At 40.8% G+C, this 18,318-nt stretch overlaps 1 protein-coding gene across 1 annotated transcript; it reads right to left on the bottom strand.

Moving 5' to 3' along the window:
• Positions 1-1,053: 1,053 nt before the first annotated feature.
• LOC144590762 (aprataxin-like) lies at positions 1,054-17,823 on the bottom strand. The gene is made up of 6 exons (XM_078395186.1): positions 17,766-17,823; positions 13,607-13,653; positions 9,097-9,156; positions 7,355-7,581; positions 5,018-5,121; positions 1,054-2,993 (listed from the first exon to the last, which is right to left on the bottom strand). Exons 3-6 carry the CDS (start codon positions 9,142-9,144, stop codon positions 2,842-2,844), a joined length of 531 nt encoding a protein of 176 aa, XP_078251312.1. The 5' UTR covers positions 9,145-9,156; positions 13,607-13,653; positions 17,766-17,823; the 3' UTR covers positions 1,054-2,841.
• Between the last annotated feature and the right edge of the window lie 495 nt (positions 17,824-18,318).

Below are 18,318 nucleotides of genomic sequence, written 5' to 3'. Positions count from 1 at the left end.
GACGATATGGCCGACGGCTCTCTGCCCACACAATTCGGAACAGACTGCACGCAGCCGATCTCCGGTCTCATAGGGCTGCCAGGAGGCCTGCCAAGACTGCCCTTCACCGTCAGGCCCGTTTGCGCTGGTGTCGGCAACACGTGCACTGGAACCTGAACATGTGGAGGAACTTTATGTTCAGCGATGAGTCCAGATTCTGCCTACGGCAGTTGGATCATAGGTTAAAGTGTGGAGAAGACGCGGAGAACGCTATGCTGATTGCTGCACCGATAGAGTAACATCTTTTGGTGGAGGCAGTGTGATGGTGTGGGGCAGCATCTCCCTCACTGGAAAAACGAGGCTTGTCATCATTGGAGGCAATCTCAATGCAGAGAGATATCGGGATGAGATTCTGCAACCAGTGGCAATCCCATATCTCCACAGTCTGGGACCGAACTCTATCCTCCAAGATGACAATGCTCGCCCCCACAGAGCAGAGTTTCTCAGAGACTACCTCCAGAATTTGGGAGTGGAGAGGATGGAATGGCCTGCCAGCAGTCCTGACCTCAACGCCTTTGAACACTTGTGGGATCAGCTTGGGCGTGCTGTTCGTGCCAGAGTGACCAACACAACCACGTTGGCTGACTTGCGACAAATGATGGTTGAAGAATGGGATGCCATCCCACAACAGTGTGTGACCAGGCTGGTGACCAGCATGAGGAGGAGGTGCCAGGCTGTTGTGGCTGTGTATGGTTCTTCCACACGCTACTGAGGCTCCTGTTTATTAAATGAATAAATTGTTAAATTGCCAATATGTCTTGTTTCTTCAGACTTCAATCATCCAATCCACCAAACAACACCGAACAAGAGTCAATAGCAGAATAAGCTGTTTGGCATTGGCAGAGATTTGGCAGATTTTTCATGGGCGCAACCCACATACTCAGCTCTGCTGCTCATCCCACAAATGCATGTTCCTTACAAATGTGGCACCATTTAAAAGGGAAATAAACAGGCTTTCCAACGGTATAAGATTTATTGCCAAGAAGCATTGTTACAACAAAGAAATAATCTACCAAACACAAATCTCCTTACTTTTTGTGCTATGTTTAGTTGATCACAATTTTTTTTTGCTTCAATGGTCATATGTTCAGGAATCACTAAAACATGTTGGGTGTAGGATTCCAGACACACAGTCAATTCCAACTAAATATGACCAGAAATGAAACTGCTTGTAGCACTGATATTGCTTCAAGCAAGTGCTGTCCCAGCAGTAAACAAGTCACTTGAGAAGCAATGACCAGGAATTCAACACAAGATGTTTTTGGAATATAGATTCTAACCATTAAGTTACTGGAGTCATCATTTCAAATTCATCATTTAATTCAGCAAATACAAGTTATACTGACATATTTACATAATAGTATTCATTCTAAATTATATAACCAAAATAAAAATTAAATTCAATTAACAATTTATAGCTTTGCTTTTTAAAATCAGTAACTGTCTACACTTCAGATATAGCTTTTTAACATAAATCAGCTGTGAGTCTAACCTGCAATATTTTATCCAGAATAAAGTACATATGTATAGGAATAATGACTCCTTTATTAAATTAGACAAGGAGGATTATTATGTGCAGAGGGGTAAGTATAGCATAATTTTATAGTTCTTTATTTTAAGGAAGCATTAGTATTTTGTAATTGGAATGTGGAATAATTTTAATGTACTATAAAGTTAGGACCTACTTACTCTCTCCGTGCATACAGATCAGGCTTCTTTAATCGAAATAAGTAATTATTCCCATTCCCGGGAGTGAGAGATGGGTCCCGCTTATATAACTTTGCAGGTGTCAGGTTAGCAGTACTATAATAAACGGAAAATGTAATGTAATACCCATCTTTGCATGGTTGACTTCAATACCCAGAATGTGATATTACAAGTTAACAGTTGAAAAAGCCTCAACACTGGAAAACAATTTCCCATCTGAATGCCATTGGATCCTTATTGAAACTGCAAAATAATATAAAGAAACAAGAGACTGCAAATGGTGGAACCTTGAGCCAAAAAACTGTTCGAGGAACTCAGTCAGTCAGGCAGCATCTGTGGAGGGAAATTAAATCCTAAAGAAGAGTCCCCGACCGAAAAGTCATCTGGATTTTTCCCTTCTCAGATGCTGTCTGAACTGCTGAGTCCTTCCAGCAAGAAGTCCTTCCAGCCATCGAAAGCTTTGGAAAATACTTACACTGGTGTAGTAACTTTAACGATCTTTAGGCACCCCAAAATGCTTTACAGCTACAACTAATATGTATATAACACTTCCCACAAAGCTTTTCTATTATTGATCACATAATCTGTTTAAATAATAATATGAAACCTCTTCCATTCATTGTAGCACCCAGGCAAGGCCTCAGTTTAACATCTTACCTTAAAATCTGTACTTTTTAGTATAGCAGTAATTGATTTAAGGGTTAACTTAAATGTTTGAGCTCGACTTGAGTGGGATATATACAGACGACCTCCTGACCCAGAGGCATGTTTGCTACCAACTCAAGCATAGCCGACAGCCAAATATGCGACGCTGAAGTGCTTCCCTGGCACGTGCACTGTTGGAGAAATTCACCAGAAAGCTTCTTAATGCTCCAAAGACGTACAGGTATGTAGGTTAATTGGCTGGGTAAATGTAAAAATTGTCCCTAGTGGGTGTAGGATAGTGTTAATGTACGGGGATCGCTGGGCGGCACGGACTTGGTGGGCCGAAAAGGCCTGTTTCCGGCTGTATATATATGATATGATATGATATGATAATAATAGGCAAGTGAATGATAATGGAACAGCAAATGGACACAATGAAATTGCTAAACTTTAGGGGAAATGGTTTTTCAAATGCTCTTTCAATTGTGGAATGGTGGACAATTGTTGTTGGCAAACATGGCACATTAGTGGCATTTTTAACAACTTAGATATTCCTTCCTTGACAGTTATCCTTCCATCCTGTTCCACCATCTTCATCACATCTAGTTAAATTATAAAAATACAAGCATTAGTATTCATTTAAATTGAGAAGGCTTGTTAGTTTCCAATTGTCTGCATGTAAAAAAATATTCTGGAGGAGAAGGTGTGCAAGGTAGACAATTGTTCAAAAGCTGGCTTTTGGAACCAAAGTCTACTTGCATTCCTTGCCACACATTAAAGGGCAAATACCTTTTGCCAAAACAGTCATGTGAAATAATCTTGAACCATTCTCAACCCTTTTCCAAATCACATGCACGTGCAAAGGGGCCAGGTAATCACGAAAACCAATATGCTCAAGGTGAAAATAAAACTGTTAACAAGAAGTTCGAAACAATACTACCGGAAAAAGCTTACAATGTTGCGAACATCTACAGTGATCAAAGGATTACAAACATTTCCAAATTTAGCAAAGGAAGACTAAGCTAGATAAAGAAAGGGAAAACAGAATACACTATCAAGCTAGAAAGCTGTGAGAGCTTCCATTGATATGTAGAAACGATTAGCAAAAGCTAATGGAGGTCCCTTACAAACTGAAGTGCAGTTATCTTAAGGAATATGAAAGTTAAGAGAATTTTTTTAGAGGTTCATGGAATTTCTTCTTTCCGTAATAGTGAAAATCCAAAAAATGAACCTGAAAGAAATGAACATTAAAAGGCGGGTGCAATTAACATGTGTTTTAAATGACAGTAATTTCCCAGGACCCAATGTCTTTCTTCCTAGAGGTGGCGATGAAGATAGTGAATGTACTAGTTATAATCTTCCAAAAATCCATAGATCCTAGATCTGTTTCCATAGTTCTTTATTTTAAGGATTAAGGGATTCCTTCATGTGCTTGACAGCAGGTATTCAAGAAGGTAGCTCATCGCCATCTTCTCAAGAGTGAGACCTCAACTGAAATGTGAACAGAAGTCTTGTCTCGCTGTGGAAAGGAGGATATACTTGCAGAGGGAGTGCAATGAAGGCTCATCAGATTGATTCCTGGGTTGAATGGATTGTCCGTTGAGAAGAGATTAAGCAGACTCGGTAACATCTAAAAGAATGTGAGATGATCTAATTGAAACAAACACTAGACAGGATAGACACAGAAATTATATTTATTTTGTTGGATCCAGGGGTCACGCTTTCAAAATAAAGATTCAGCCATTTAGGACTGAGATGAGAATAGTCAGTCTTTGGAATTCTCTACCCATGAAAGTGCAAACGATTCAGTCATAAATATTCCAAACTGAAGTTTGAGGACTTTTGGATGTTAGGGCAATCAAGGGATATAGGATAGTACAGGTGCTGAAAGAATAAAGCAATCCGTATTCTTTTTGAATTGTGGAAGTGATGAGGAGTCAAACGACCGTTTCCTGCTATTTCTTATGTACATATTTATTGATGCATTTAAAGATCAGTTAGATGAGTAAACAAAAAAGAAAGGAATATGACGAAATGCTGAAAGTGTGAGTGGAGAGGGGTGATTTGTAAAGAGCATAAACACCATCATTTTGACTATATCAGTATTACAAATTTGATATAATTTTAAAATATACTTTGCTTATTTGTAATAACTACCATCCTAGGATAAATAGCAAATCGTGATGCCTTAAAATGTTCATATATTCCATTCACCAACAAAGGGTTCATAACCTAAAATAAACCTTTCTAGCAATCTGGAGGAAAATTAAAATTTAACTTAGTTCGACAGTTTTGTTCATTCGCGTGATATCCATATTAGTTCACCTACTTAAAGTTTGTAATTCAAAAATTTGTAATCAAAAATCTATATTTGTTGACTTATTCATTTTAAAAAAATGCTAGTTAATAATGCTATTTTCAAAAGAAAAATCCTGTGTCTTTTGAAAAATGTGTAAGTTCTGTAAATTATTCTCAAAAGGTTTAATCTCCAGCATTTCTCACCAGTGAGGTGCAAGTGTGCCAAAACAGTTGCTTTGACCTTTCAGAAGTTGAAATAAGTGTCTCAGACAATACACCCAATGTGAAAAGTTTGAAAACTATTGCAGTAGATGGATGCTCCTCTTACCTTGGGATTCCAGGAAATAATCTGTATTAAATGAATTCCAATGCTTTTTTGTCTTAAAGCTCGGGGAATCAAAATCCTGACTAATAACATGGAGATGCAGTTGACTGGTAAAAGAGAATTAACAGTGATTAAATATTCAGCAACCTTTTAACTATCAACCAGTACCCAAAAATAATTATACTAAAGCAATCCTCTTAAGAGTTCGACAAGACTAAATTAGTTTAATCTTCAGGATGTAATTAAATATAAAATCCTGCATTGGATTGGACCCCATGAAGCTGTTTCCCTTAAACTAAATGTGTAGAACCATTGTGCGTGGCCTCATAATATGGGATTTAAATTTAAGACAGAGATCAGGAGAAATTTCTTCCGCGTTGTGAATCATTGGAGCATTTTGCTCTTGTGGACAGTCAGTCTTTCAATTCCAAACTGAGATCACTCAGATTTGTGATAACAGATTTTAATATGTAAAAAGTGTACATAGATCACCGCCCACTATTATTGTGCGTGCAATAACAAAATATACGTTTCAACTCCATGTCATAGAGTACTCAGGGATGGGACGATGGAGCAATGCGAAACTGGGGGGGGCAAAGATGATTTTGAGTATATAGGATCAATTACAATCACCCATAATGTACGATAGAAATCCAACTTGGAAGCATTTATGCAACTTTTTTTTTTAGTAATTGAAAATATTCAACGCTACCAAACAATAATTATATTCCATAAACTGCAGCAAAAGTAAACAAAATGAAAAATTCTATCCTTAATCAAGGATTGGATAATTGGCTTTAGGGGTGACATACCTCCTGCTCCTTTTGCATTTGATTCACGATAAAACAAGATAAAACAAAGGACGTCTCAATCATTAGGACAAAATTGGCTTTCTGTTATTCACACAAGTTTAAAGGAAACAGTTTTACTCAAAGAAAGTTTAAGAAATACTTTTACGAGAGAAAGTGTTAGGATAAATACTTTCATTATAAATTTTGTATAGTTTTTTTATATCAATCATTCTTCAATAACTTAGCACAGCCCAGGTTGCTAGGAGTAATTTTAGTCTTAAAGCATGGTTTCAAAAAATACGTGTGTAAAAAAATACTTGCAGGTATGTCACAAACATAATGACGTACTTGACATTGCATTGTGCAATTTTGCTGACTTTAAAGGAAGAAGCCAATTTGAGAAAAAAGTAACACATTTAATAGATGAGGCAGAAAATGATATTCTATTCCAGTATAACAATCCAGAACTGCAAAGGATATGATGTCCCACCTCCCCCATTGTCTTTCAATATTGTCAATAATGCAAAGTTCTGTGGTTCAGTCAAATGTTTAAGATACTAAATGACGAATATGGGATATTTATATACTTGTGGCTTGGTCACCATTAGACTGTAATTCTACCAAAGAAAATTATTTCAGCTCAATTCCTGCACAGCCTTGTGTAAGAGTGTCTTCACATGAGGCACTCCTCTTCAAAGTATCTCACTGTGTGGAGCTGCTTCTGCAAGGACTAATAAGGCACACAAAAATTGGGAGTCACTGCAATTTGCAGGCAAATGTAAATGTGTTTAAAACAGCAATAGCACTAGAACTCTCCTTTACATATTCTGAGTCACGCTGCAGATTGATTGACACAAAACCCAAAATGAAAGAAAAAAGTAGGGTGCAGTACAGACAAAAACTAAACCATGGCTCTTGTAGATGTCTGCTCCTACACTAATTAAGTAGTTCAATTTACTTTGAATTATGGGTCCTTTATTGATATTTCTTTTTTTGAATTTAAAAAATGCAAAAAACAATTGTGAAAGCAGACAAATAGCAGCACAGGCCTTTAGCATTTCCCCATTTCTGGGGTAAAAACATTACCAATTTCAAATTGTTCTCCCATTGATGACTTCAGCTGCTTGAACCCCAAACTCTGTGAATCATCCCTAAATCTCTTCAACTCTCCATCTTCTTTCCTTTAAAATACAATTTAAAATCTACCTTTTTGACCAAGCTTTCAGCCATCCATCTCAATACTTTTTAATGCAGCTCTTTTCCATACCTTCATTGACCCGTGCCCAGGTAAAGCCCATTAATATATTTTGTTACCTTAAAGATTCTTTATAAAATGTAAGTATTTGTTTTTAGGTGGAACAAGCAACATTGCAAATGTTTCATTTAGTACATAAAACCCGGCTGCAGCAAAGGTACTTCCCAGCTATTTATTTTCAAACCAGGGGTTCACCTACAATGCAAGTGTAAGGTTATACCACAAGAACAAAAATAGATTTGGTTACATGGGATGAATGTAAAGCATGCTCCAATTTTAGCGTGTTCACCTTACCTCATGCTGGGAATAGCATGGTAACCCAATCGAAATGTTAATGCTTTGGAATCCACACATTCTTGTACCAGCTTTTCTCCAACATCATTCACGTGTTGAAGCAAATTTAAGTGATCCTTTCTTATAGCCATTAGATTGAGGATAGGTTCCCATGGTAAAACCAGCCAGTGAAAACGAGCCTTCGGATATTTATCCTTAATTGCTACAACGGTGTCATCTTTATATACCTGGAAATGCAAGTACAATATTTTTGTATTCATCTGCAAAACCAATCATCTATTAATAACCCAAAAGCATTTTATAAACAAAAATGGTAAGTTAGCTGGTGATTGCTTTGCAAAGCACCTGTATTCAGTCCACAAGAGTGACCCCGAGCTTCCTGTTGCCTACTACTTTAGTTTTCCATCCCATTCTCACAAACTGTCTATGGCCTCCTGCACTGATATAATCAAGCAAAACGCAAGATTGAAGAACACAGCATCGATGTGGGCATGTTGTAGCCTTCCAGACTCAGTCTTTTTTTACAATTTTTGGTAACTTGCTCTTTATTTCTACCTGTATCATTGCTGACCATTTCTATCAGTTCTATCCATGGGAAGCCTGTGGAGATTGTTGAGGAATATAAGTACCTGGGCACAATCTTCCACAACCTGCTGAAATTTGCCTCCAACACAGAGGGTATCCTCAGGAAATGCCAGCAGTGGTAGTGTCTCCTGAGGAAGCTCAATTCCTTCATTGAGAGCGTCATCATGTTCTCCTTCACCTGCTTGTTCCATTCTATCAGCCTTCAGAACAGAAACCGCCTGCAGAGCACAGCCTAAGTCTGTTCCAAAATTATTGGACTCCCTGGCAGAACCCTCTCCATCCTATGCGACCAGCAGATGCTAAGGTCAGCCGACAGGATTTTACAGGACCCCTCACACATCCCGTTCTCTGCATTTGAATGGCTCCGCTCAGGATGCTGGCTTCGCGGCCCAGGCTGTAGGACACAGAGGAGAAGGGCAACCTTTGTCCCCAAGGCTGTTTAGTTCAACTCCCAACTACCTCTGTCCCGCTGCTCACCCTGCTAATCCCCCCCCCCCCCCAAATAGTTTTTGTACTACTCTACGTGCCTTTGTAAATTGCCCCACAGGGACAAATAAAGTGTTTTTGAACTTGAACTTGATGTTATTCATTTGTTTTGTCATTTGACTCAGTTTTTCCACTCTCCATTAGTATATCCAGGCCTGCTGGGAATATCCCATGGTTTTGCCATCAGCAATACATCACAGACAAAGATGCACAACAATCCATTCAGAGATATTCCCTTTGTTCTAACTAGCCCTCTCCACTGAAACCTCTTACTGAAAACCAACTTGTTTTTTTTTTCTTTCCCAGTTTTGACAAAGGCTCATGGACCTACAAATGTAACTGTTTCTCTCTTCACCTGCCAAGCATTTCCAACATTCTCTGTTTTTTTCTAAGGGTTTTGAAATAGAGCCGCTGCTTAATCAGGAGTCAGTGCAGGTCAGTAAGCAAAAAGGCAATCAGGCGATTGAGACTTGGTGCAAGTTAAGAAGCAAACAATTCATTTAAAGTCAATAAAAGGGTAAATATGGAGGTCAAACAAACCCATCAATTTTAAAGACTAAAATTTCTACTTCTCTGCCATGATCAACAACTTTTAATGTATTTTGGCAATTATCTGTATCTTTCCAGCTAATCTGTTATAAATAATATATCATTTTGAAAATAAGTCATACCTGGTACATTGGATCCTGCATTTCATGTTTTAGTTCTTGCTTCCACATTCCCTGAAAATCCTGAAGAAGCAAAGTTAGATTTTGGGATAACAACCGTTTATGGTTATGTCTTCAAATGTATATTCTGTAAAAATGGTAGACCAATAGTTTCTTGGATCTAGTACATGCATGTCAAGCCATTAAGATGTTATGGAAGTTGACACAAATTGTATCCCACTCCTCCTGTTCCCCAAATAACACCTTTATTTATAATCGAACCATAGGGATCTAATATCCTACATATTATAATTGTATAATACATCGAATAATACATATAATAACTCTACAAAGACAAGTATTGTCTATTTCTCAAATAAATCTAAATCAGAAATAACTTAAGAGAAGATAGTAATTGATACAGAATTTGTTCAATTGTACAACGGAAAAGTATTGATTCATGAGATCTGAAATAAAAACAAAACATACTGGAAGCACTCAGCGGGACAGTCAGTATTTTTGAAGCAAGAAATTGAGTTAGTAGTACAGGTCCATGTTCTTCATCAGGAAGTTGTCATGTAAAGTAATCGACCTGAAATATTAATTGTGTCTCTCCGCAAAGAACCTAGCTTTGCATTAGGGTTAGAGATGAAAGCTGGAAAAGGGGAGAGGTAGGTGAAAGGGTGGCAGGTAATAAGTTAACACAGACGAAGAGGATTTTTTGATAGGCAGATGGTTGGAACAAATGTCAGAGCTAAGAACAATAGGTGTGAGACAGGGTTGAAACGTTGTGGATGGTGAAGCCAGGGGGAGGAAAGGAGCAGTTTGGGTGGGAGGGAAATAGGTGGGAGTACAGATGGGGAAAGGAGGGAGATTAGTTAAGAGGTTCCCTAAAATCGGAGAACAATGTTTTACCAAGCGGAACATGAGGTGCGTTCATCCAGTTTGCATGTGGCCAAACTCTGGCAATGGAGGAAGCCAGGACAGATAGGCCAGTGTGTGCATGGGAAGGGGAGTTAAAATGATTAGCAACCAGTCCGCAAAGGACTACTGCATCGCCCGGTTGCTAACCATTTTAACTTCCCTTCCCATACGAACACTGAGCTTTCTGCCTTGGGCCTCCTACATTGCCACAGTGAGGCCACGAGCAGAAGTATGTCATTCATCCCATCGAGTATACTCTGCCATTCATTTATGGCTGATCTCTCTTTTCCTCTCATCCCGGTCTCCTGCCTTCGCCCCATAACCCTTGACACCCTTACTAGTCACGAATCTGTCAATATCGCCTTAAAATATCTAATGACATGGCCTCCACAGCCATCTGTGGCAATGAATTCCACGGATTCACTCTGACTGCAGAAATGACTCCTTTCTAAAGGTACGTCCTTTTATTCTGAAGCTATGGGCCCAAAACTGTTCACAATACTCAAAATGTGGTCTGACCAGTGCCTTATAAAGCCTCAGCACTACACCCATTTTTATATTCTCGTCTTCCCAAAATAAATTCTAACATTCCAAATAAACCCCCAAAACTTTTTCACCCAGAGTTGTGAATTTGTGGAATTCTCTGCCACAGAGGGCAGTGGAGGCCAATTCACTGGATGAATTTAAAAGAGAGTTAGGTAGAGCACATGGGGCTAATGGAATCAAGGGATATGGGGAGCAGGTAGGCACAGGTTACTGATAGTGGATGATCAGCCACGATCACAATGAATGGTGGTGCTGGCGCGAAGGGTCAAATGGCCTCTTTCTGGACCTATTTTCTACGTTTCTATTGCATTTGCCTTCCTTACTACTGATTCAACCTGCAAATTAACCTTTTGGGAATCTTGCACCAGCACTCAAGTCCCTTTGCACCTCCGATTTCTGAATCCTCTCCACATTTAGAAAAATAGTATATGCCTTTATTCTTAACACCAAAGTGCATACACATTGCTATGCTGTATTCCATCTGCCACTTCTCTGCCCATTCTCCCAACCCATCAGAATCCCTCTGCAGAGTCCTTGCTTTCTCTACACTAGCTGCCAATCTACCTATCTTCGTATCATCAGCAAACGTGGCCACAAAGCCTTCAATTCCGTCATCCAAATCATTGATATGCAATGTGAATAGCAGCGGCCCCAGCCTTTTATCTATGCTAGTATCTTCCCTCTACACCATGGGCTCTCACCTTTTTTAGCAACCTTATCAAAAGCCGACAATGCAGGTAAACAATATCCACTGACTCTCCTTTGTCTATTCTGCTTATTAACTTCCTCAAAGAATTCCAACAGATTGTCAGGCAAGATCTCCCCTTCACAAAACCACGTTGAATTTGGCCTATTTTATCATGTGCTTCTAAGTACTCAGAAACCTCAACCTTTATAATGGACTCTAAAATCTTACCAACCACTGAAGTCAGCCTATAGTTTCCCCTCTTTGGCTTTGCTCTCTTCTTGAACAGCAAAGTAACATGTGCAAAAATTTGCCCTTTTCCTCTCCCTGGCTTCACAATCCGTATCTCTTCAATCAAGTCTTATCTCACTCAGTAAGTCTTATCTCAATAAGTCTTATTGTTCTTATCTCAGGGCTCTCAACCCAAATGTCACCCATCCATGTTGACGATGTGAAGAATTTGTCCTGGCTTCAACTTTACTTCCCTATCTTTTCCCACATCTTCTGAATTGATGTTGCTTGGATTTATCCCTAACTTTGGAGGAGACCAAGAGAAAAAAATATGTATATAAACCCACTGAGTGAACATTTCCTGTATTTGAGAATACAGGAACTAGTTAAGGGTCATTTGACTCCTCAAATCTGCTCTGTCATTCAGTAAATTTCCAGTAATTCATGTCCACTTTTCCTCCTGATCCCCATATCCAATATCTATAGGGTCCAAAATATGTTGATAGCAGTCTTTAATACATTCAGTAACTGTGTATCCACAATGTTTGGGGTAGAAATTCAAAATAGTTACAATTCTTTTAATGAGGAAATTTCTTATAATACTTCAGAGCTGATTCCAATTTGTAGACTTTTCAACTACAGTGAATAATATCTAATCAAATTTCTCCTCTGATTTTCTATTTTTAATTTAGGTCACCAGCATTTGCAAATAGTTACCTGTAGAATTATTTATTCTGAGAGTCACCAGTATCGGCCCAAATATTTTGTGTAGTGGAAGGGGAGGAGGTATCTATACAGACATTATAATATTGGGAGCTGAAGTGTGAATACAGCAAACCCTCATCATAATGAACCACAGGGTGGGAGAATGGTATCCGTTATTGCAGACTGTCCGTTATAACTGAGTACGGTATTATTATATGTATCTGAAACAAAGAACTGCAGTTGATGGCTTCAGACTGATTGTGACTGCTGAATGACTCCAGCACTTTGTGTTGTTTCACCTTAAAACTAGGCGCTGGTCTGCACCAGTGAACTCTTCTTCACCAATTCATGCAGCTGTTATTGTGGGACAATGCTTTCTTCAGGCCGTTGCCGACACCAAGACGCGTTCAGTCACCATGGTGCTCCCTCCGCTCTCACCTGCTGTCGCCTCCAAGGTGATGTCAGCGACTCCCGGGAAAGAGGCCGGGTGGCAGAGCGGCAGGAGGAGGGGACGGACGGCGGCCAACCAGGGAGTGAACAGAGCCACAGCTGACAGCAAGAAGCAGCAGCAGGTGAGAGAGGGGATGGCGGCCCAAAGAAAGCACTGTCCCCAGGGCCACAACATCAGCGGACAATACAGTGGGTAAAGAAGGGCTCATTGGTGCACCTTACGAGTCAGGGGTGCAGTCAGAAGCCGGGGCTCCAAATGGTTGGGGAGACAGTGAGTCGGGGGTGGATCAGCAGGCGCGCTATATCCAAAATCCGTTATAAAGGTGTCGGCTACGATGAGATTTTACTGTACAGACATAACAACAAGAGATAATGCAACATAGAAGTTAATTGATCAGTCTGGAGGAAGTTTTAATTTGATCACCGATATTTGGAATCTTTTTAGAAGCCCAAATTCAGGCTTCTGATTGTTCACAGCAAAAGCTGAAGTGATAATCAAAAAAGTGATAGTCAATGACGTAGGACGATTGGTTACTTTTTCTGAACGAACTATTCAAGAAATATCACAAGCCACCCTTACTTCACAACCCTGCCAATTATTTCTCTGTAGGTATTTATCCAATTCCATTTTTCAAAACTATCATTAAATCCATTTCCATCACCTGGGATCAAGAATCATAAAGAGAGCTTGTTCAATTCGAGGAGACAATTAATCTCTCAAATGCTCTTCTCTCACAGCTCTGCAAAATACTCCTTTACGAGTGGCTATCAAACACTCTTTTGAAAAAAAAACCATCAAACTGTTTCCATCATCCTTTCACACAATGCATTCCAGATCACAATTCAACAAGTAGAAATGTCTCCATGTCTGTCTTACAATTATCTTTAACACTGCCAGTGAAACAGTTTCTCCAATCAAAACATGTCAAAAATAAGAGTACTATTAAATACATATTAAATACAACACTAATAAAATAAACAATATAAATATACCTGTTTTACAAGAACGTGTCCTTTATTGTAGTCTGCTTTCAGCTGTACTGAAAGGAACAGAAAAAAACTATTTATTTTTACATGCCGTAATCTCCATCGTAATCAGGGCAACAAAATCATCAAAGATAGACACAAAATGCTGGAGTAACAGCAGAACAGCGAGCATCTCTGGATAGAAGGAATGATGATGCTTTGGGTCGAGACCCTTCTCTCGACCCGAAACATCACCCATTCCTTCTGTCTAGAGATGCTGTCTGTCTCGCTGAGTTACTCCAGCATTTTGTGTCTATCTTCGATGTAAACCAGCATCTGCAGTTCCTTCCACACAACCAAATCATCAGCAGCATTACTAACACTGTAATAAATTATACAGTATGGAAATAGGCTATTTGGCCTGTAATGGCTGCACCCACTCTTTGTGCCTGTCTTGTGTGCTTATTCCTACACTCCACTTGCTTTTGTTAAAACCTGCAAGTTCCTAATTGTTTTATAGCCCATTCTTGATTCCAACAATTTTGACTGAAAATAATTCTCATCTCTCTTCTAAATCTTTCCTGGTGTTTTCAAATTGAGGGTTTATAGTTACTGATCGATTTTCTAAATCTGGGAATAATTTTTCCCCCCATCAAGAAACTTCTTAGATCTTAATAATCTCATTTAGGTCTCTACTTAATCTTGTCTGTCCATGGAGAATAATCCTCAAATCCAACCTTTTTTTAAAACTTGGTGCCTCACCCTTGTTAACATCCTAGTAAACACCTCTGGACCTTCGATACATTTTCAAAAGTCTGGCACTTAGCAGTCTGCTATGCTTCATTCTCCTTCATTTATAATGCCAGATAATTTGTAACATTCATTCTTAAACTACTTGAAAACATTTGTCATTTAAGATCTTGTGTATATGAACACCAATGTCTCTGTTTACTTTTGTTTACAGATATAGCATTGAAACAGGCCCTTAGGCCCACAGAGTCTACGTCGACCAAAGATTACCCATTCACGATCACTAGTTATATCCTACACACTAGAGAAAATTTACAGATGCCAATTACTCTACAACCTTTCACGTCTTTGGAATGTGGGAGGAAACTGGAGAAAAGCCATCGGTCACAGGGAGAAGGAACAAACTCCATACAGACAGCACCCATCGTCAGAATCAAACCTGGGTCTCTGACGCTATAAGGCAGCAACTCTTACAGCCATTTAGAATTTTCTTTCCACTACATAAGTCTAGTAATCCTCATACAAGAGAACTATTAGCAATATTTACATGGAACTACCTCAGCCCTTGACGCCATCAGGTGCCTGCCGACCATGGATGAGTTAGATGGAGAGCTGACGGTAGAAGAACTCAGCAAAGCCATTGACAGCCTGGCCTCAGGCAAGGCCCCAGGCAGCAACGGGATTCCCCCAGACCTGATCAAGCACTGCAAGACTACCTTACTGCTTCCTTTGCATGAAGTCAGTGCTGGCAAGGAGCTGTACCGCAGGACACGAGGGATGCCACGATCATTACCCTCTACAAGAACAAGGGCGAGAGAAGCGACTGCAACAACTACAGAGGCATCTCCCTCCTCAACATCGTCGGCAAAGTCCTTGCTCGGGTCATCTTGATCTGCCTGCAGAAGCTGGCAGAACGTGTCTACCCAGAGTCACAGTGCGGTTTCCGAGCTGGAAGGTCAACAGTAGACATGGTCTTCTCCCTTCGCCAGCTCCAGGAGAAGTGCAGAGAACAGCGGATGACCCTGTATATTGCTTTCATTGACCTCACCAAGGGGTTTGACTTCGTCAGCAAAGATGGCCTATTCAAGGCTCTCCCAAAGATCGGCTACCCACCAAAACTGCAGAGCATGATAGAATCCTTCCACATCAACACGAAGGGGACAGTGCAGTTCAATGGCAGTTTCTCGGAGCCCTTCGACATCCGCGTCAAACAAGGCTGCATCCTCGCTCCCACCACCGTTGGGATTTTCTTCGCTCTGCTCCTGAAACATGCCTTCGGCACCGCAACAGAGAGGATCTACCTGCGTACTAGATCAGACGGCAAGCTCTTCAACCTCACCCGCCTCCGAGCCAAAACAAAAGTACGTGAAGCTCTCATCAGAGACATCGGTGTTCGCCGATGACGCAGCAGTTGTGTCAGACACCCAGCAGGAACTACAGTCATTGATGGACCGCTTCTATCGGGCTTGCAAGGACTTTGGGCTGACCATCAGCCTGAAGAAGACAAACGTCCTGGGACAGGATACAGAGGCACCGCCTGTCATCACCATCGACGACTACGAACTCGATGCCGTCCATCAGTTCACGTACCTCGGCTCCACCATCACCGACAACCTATCCTAGGACACAGAGATTGACAAGAGGATCGGGAAGGCAGCTACAACTTTCGCTCGCCTCACAACTCGAGTGTGGACCAACCCAAAGCTGACAGTGAAGACAAAGATGGAAGTCTACAATGGCTGTGTCAACGGCAGTGAGACATGGACTACATATGCCAGATTGGAGAGAAGACTCAACACCTTCCATCTTAGAAGCATCCGCCGTATCCTGGGTATATCCTGGCAAGACAGAGTGTCCAACGCCGAGATTCTGTCTCGCGCATTACAAGGATGTCTAAGAGAGATTTGAAGGTGCTCGACATCAATTTGGAGTCCTGGGAGAGCCTTGCAGCTGACCATACAAGGCGGAGAGGTACCCTGAACCAACATCTCAAAACGGGGGAAGAGAAACTGACGAACGCAGCGGCAGAAAAGCGGGCACGCAGAAAGGAGCGCAGCAACTTCAACAGACCATCCACACACAAATGTGACCTTTGCGACAGAGACTGTCACTCCCGCATTGGTCTCTTCAGCCACAAGCAACGCTGCTCTAGCCGAGGTGTGGAGCAAGCAGCCAACTAGGATGCATCACCCATGGTCAGCCATGACCGAGGGGGTCTAAGAAGACCCCAGCCTTCACCTTGGCAATACTAGTCTCCACAAAAGGTAGGTAGAAACATATCAGTGGTGAACAGGAGGGGTTCACAGCAAGCAGGTAATTCATTTACTTAATTTGGACAGTCTGCTTTGGAGTCATCTCTGTACACTTTCACCTAATGGCACAGACTTGCAAGGTTTAGGAAGATCAAGATAGCTGTACGATTTTATTTTGGACATATTATGTTGCATGTATTAGCACACTGCAGATCCCCAAGCAGTAACACCTGTAGACATAACTGGTTCAGCATATAATGTTGCTACAAAGTTGTATATTATGTGCTACAACACAATAGACAAAATTCAATAGCCTAAAGCTCTGGACTAATGATCTGATAACACGAGGATAAATTCCTCAGCAACTGCGGAAGTTAAATTTGGTTCACGTTCTAAATGTGGAATAAAAAGATGGCCTGTTTGCACAGCAGTTCAACAATTAGTACTGCAGCCTCAGATCTTCAGAGACTGTGTTTGCCTCTGACACTGTATGCTATCTGTGTGGCAGCTATATGCTTTCCCTCTGACCCCATAAATTCGATCATGCCGTACTTGTCAATAGGTTGAAAGCCTGCTGTGAATTATCCAAAAGATAGTGCAAATCTTTGTTTTGCGTGCTACCCAGGAAAATCATGCATACATTCTTATAATCAAAACCATACATGATAACAACAGGTAGTTCAAAAAGAAAAAAATTAGTGCAGAATAGTGTTATAGCTACAGGCAAAGCACATATTTTTGTTTTAAAGTGCAACAAGGTTGATTGGGAGCTCAGGAAAATTTATTTGCCTACAAGAAGACTTTTCAAGAGTCTGATAACAGCAGAGAAAAAGTTGTTCTTAAATCTGGTGATACATGCTTTCAAGAAATTGATATCAGTAATGTTTAAAACAGTGCATTGTTGTGAACGTCCGATGTGATTTAGCACAGGGTGACGTCTATCTTACCCTATCTAGTCTGCTGATCGTAGCGATGTATTTGAATATTAAATCTCTAAAATCCACATAGGCAATCAATTATAGCAAACCATTCAGAAAAACTAAAAATCAGTTAACTTTGCAAAGGACTCCTCGCCAGGATTCAAGGACTGAACCAATGTTCCAAATGGGCAACTGTGCTAAATGACATATTCAATTTTATATCCCACAATGACTTGTGAAAGCAGTCTATGCTGTTCCGCTCACCTTGATGCCGTGAACATTTTTTATCTGTAATTTTGGTCTCTGGACTCCGTCCAATAAGCACACATCAATAGTCAATAGTTAATAGTCGTTTATTTATCACATACACATAAATGTGTAGTGAAATGAAACATTACCCGCAGTTGAACAATAAGACCAATAAGAATAATCAATAAAAATGCAATAACACATACAATCACAAACTAACACCAAACAAAAAGAAACATCCATCACAGTGAGTCTCCTCCAGTCCCTCCTCACTGTGATGGAAGGCCACAATGTCTTTTCTCTTCCCTGCCGTCTTCTCCCACGGTCAGGCTGTTGGAGTTGCCACGTCGGGGTGGTCGGGACTCCCGACATTGAAGCCCCCGCTGGGCGGTGAAAATCCCGCGGCCTATTCCAGGCCGCGCCGGACGGTGAAAGGTCCGCGGCGGGCCGACCCAAGCCCCGCGATTCGGGACGGGCGAACACGCTGTCGCTGCCGTTGCCGGAGGTCCCGATGTCGGCCCCCATCCAGGGGCCTGCGGGCTTCTGACATCCACGCGGCCCGCGCCGG

This window comes from Rhinoraja longicauda, chromosome 3, assembly GCF_053455715.1.
Source record: "Rhinoraja longicauda isolate Sanriku21f chromosome 3, sRhiLon1.1, whole genome shotgun sequence".
In the NCBI taxonomy this organism is placed as follows: Eukaryota; Metazoa; Chordata; class Chondrichthyes; order Rajiformes; family Arhynchobatidae; genus Rhinoraja; species Rhinoraja longicauda.
Note: the sequence above shows the minus strand (reverse complement) of the source record. Positions and strands in the feature narration are given on the sequence as shown.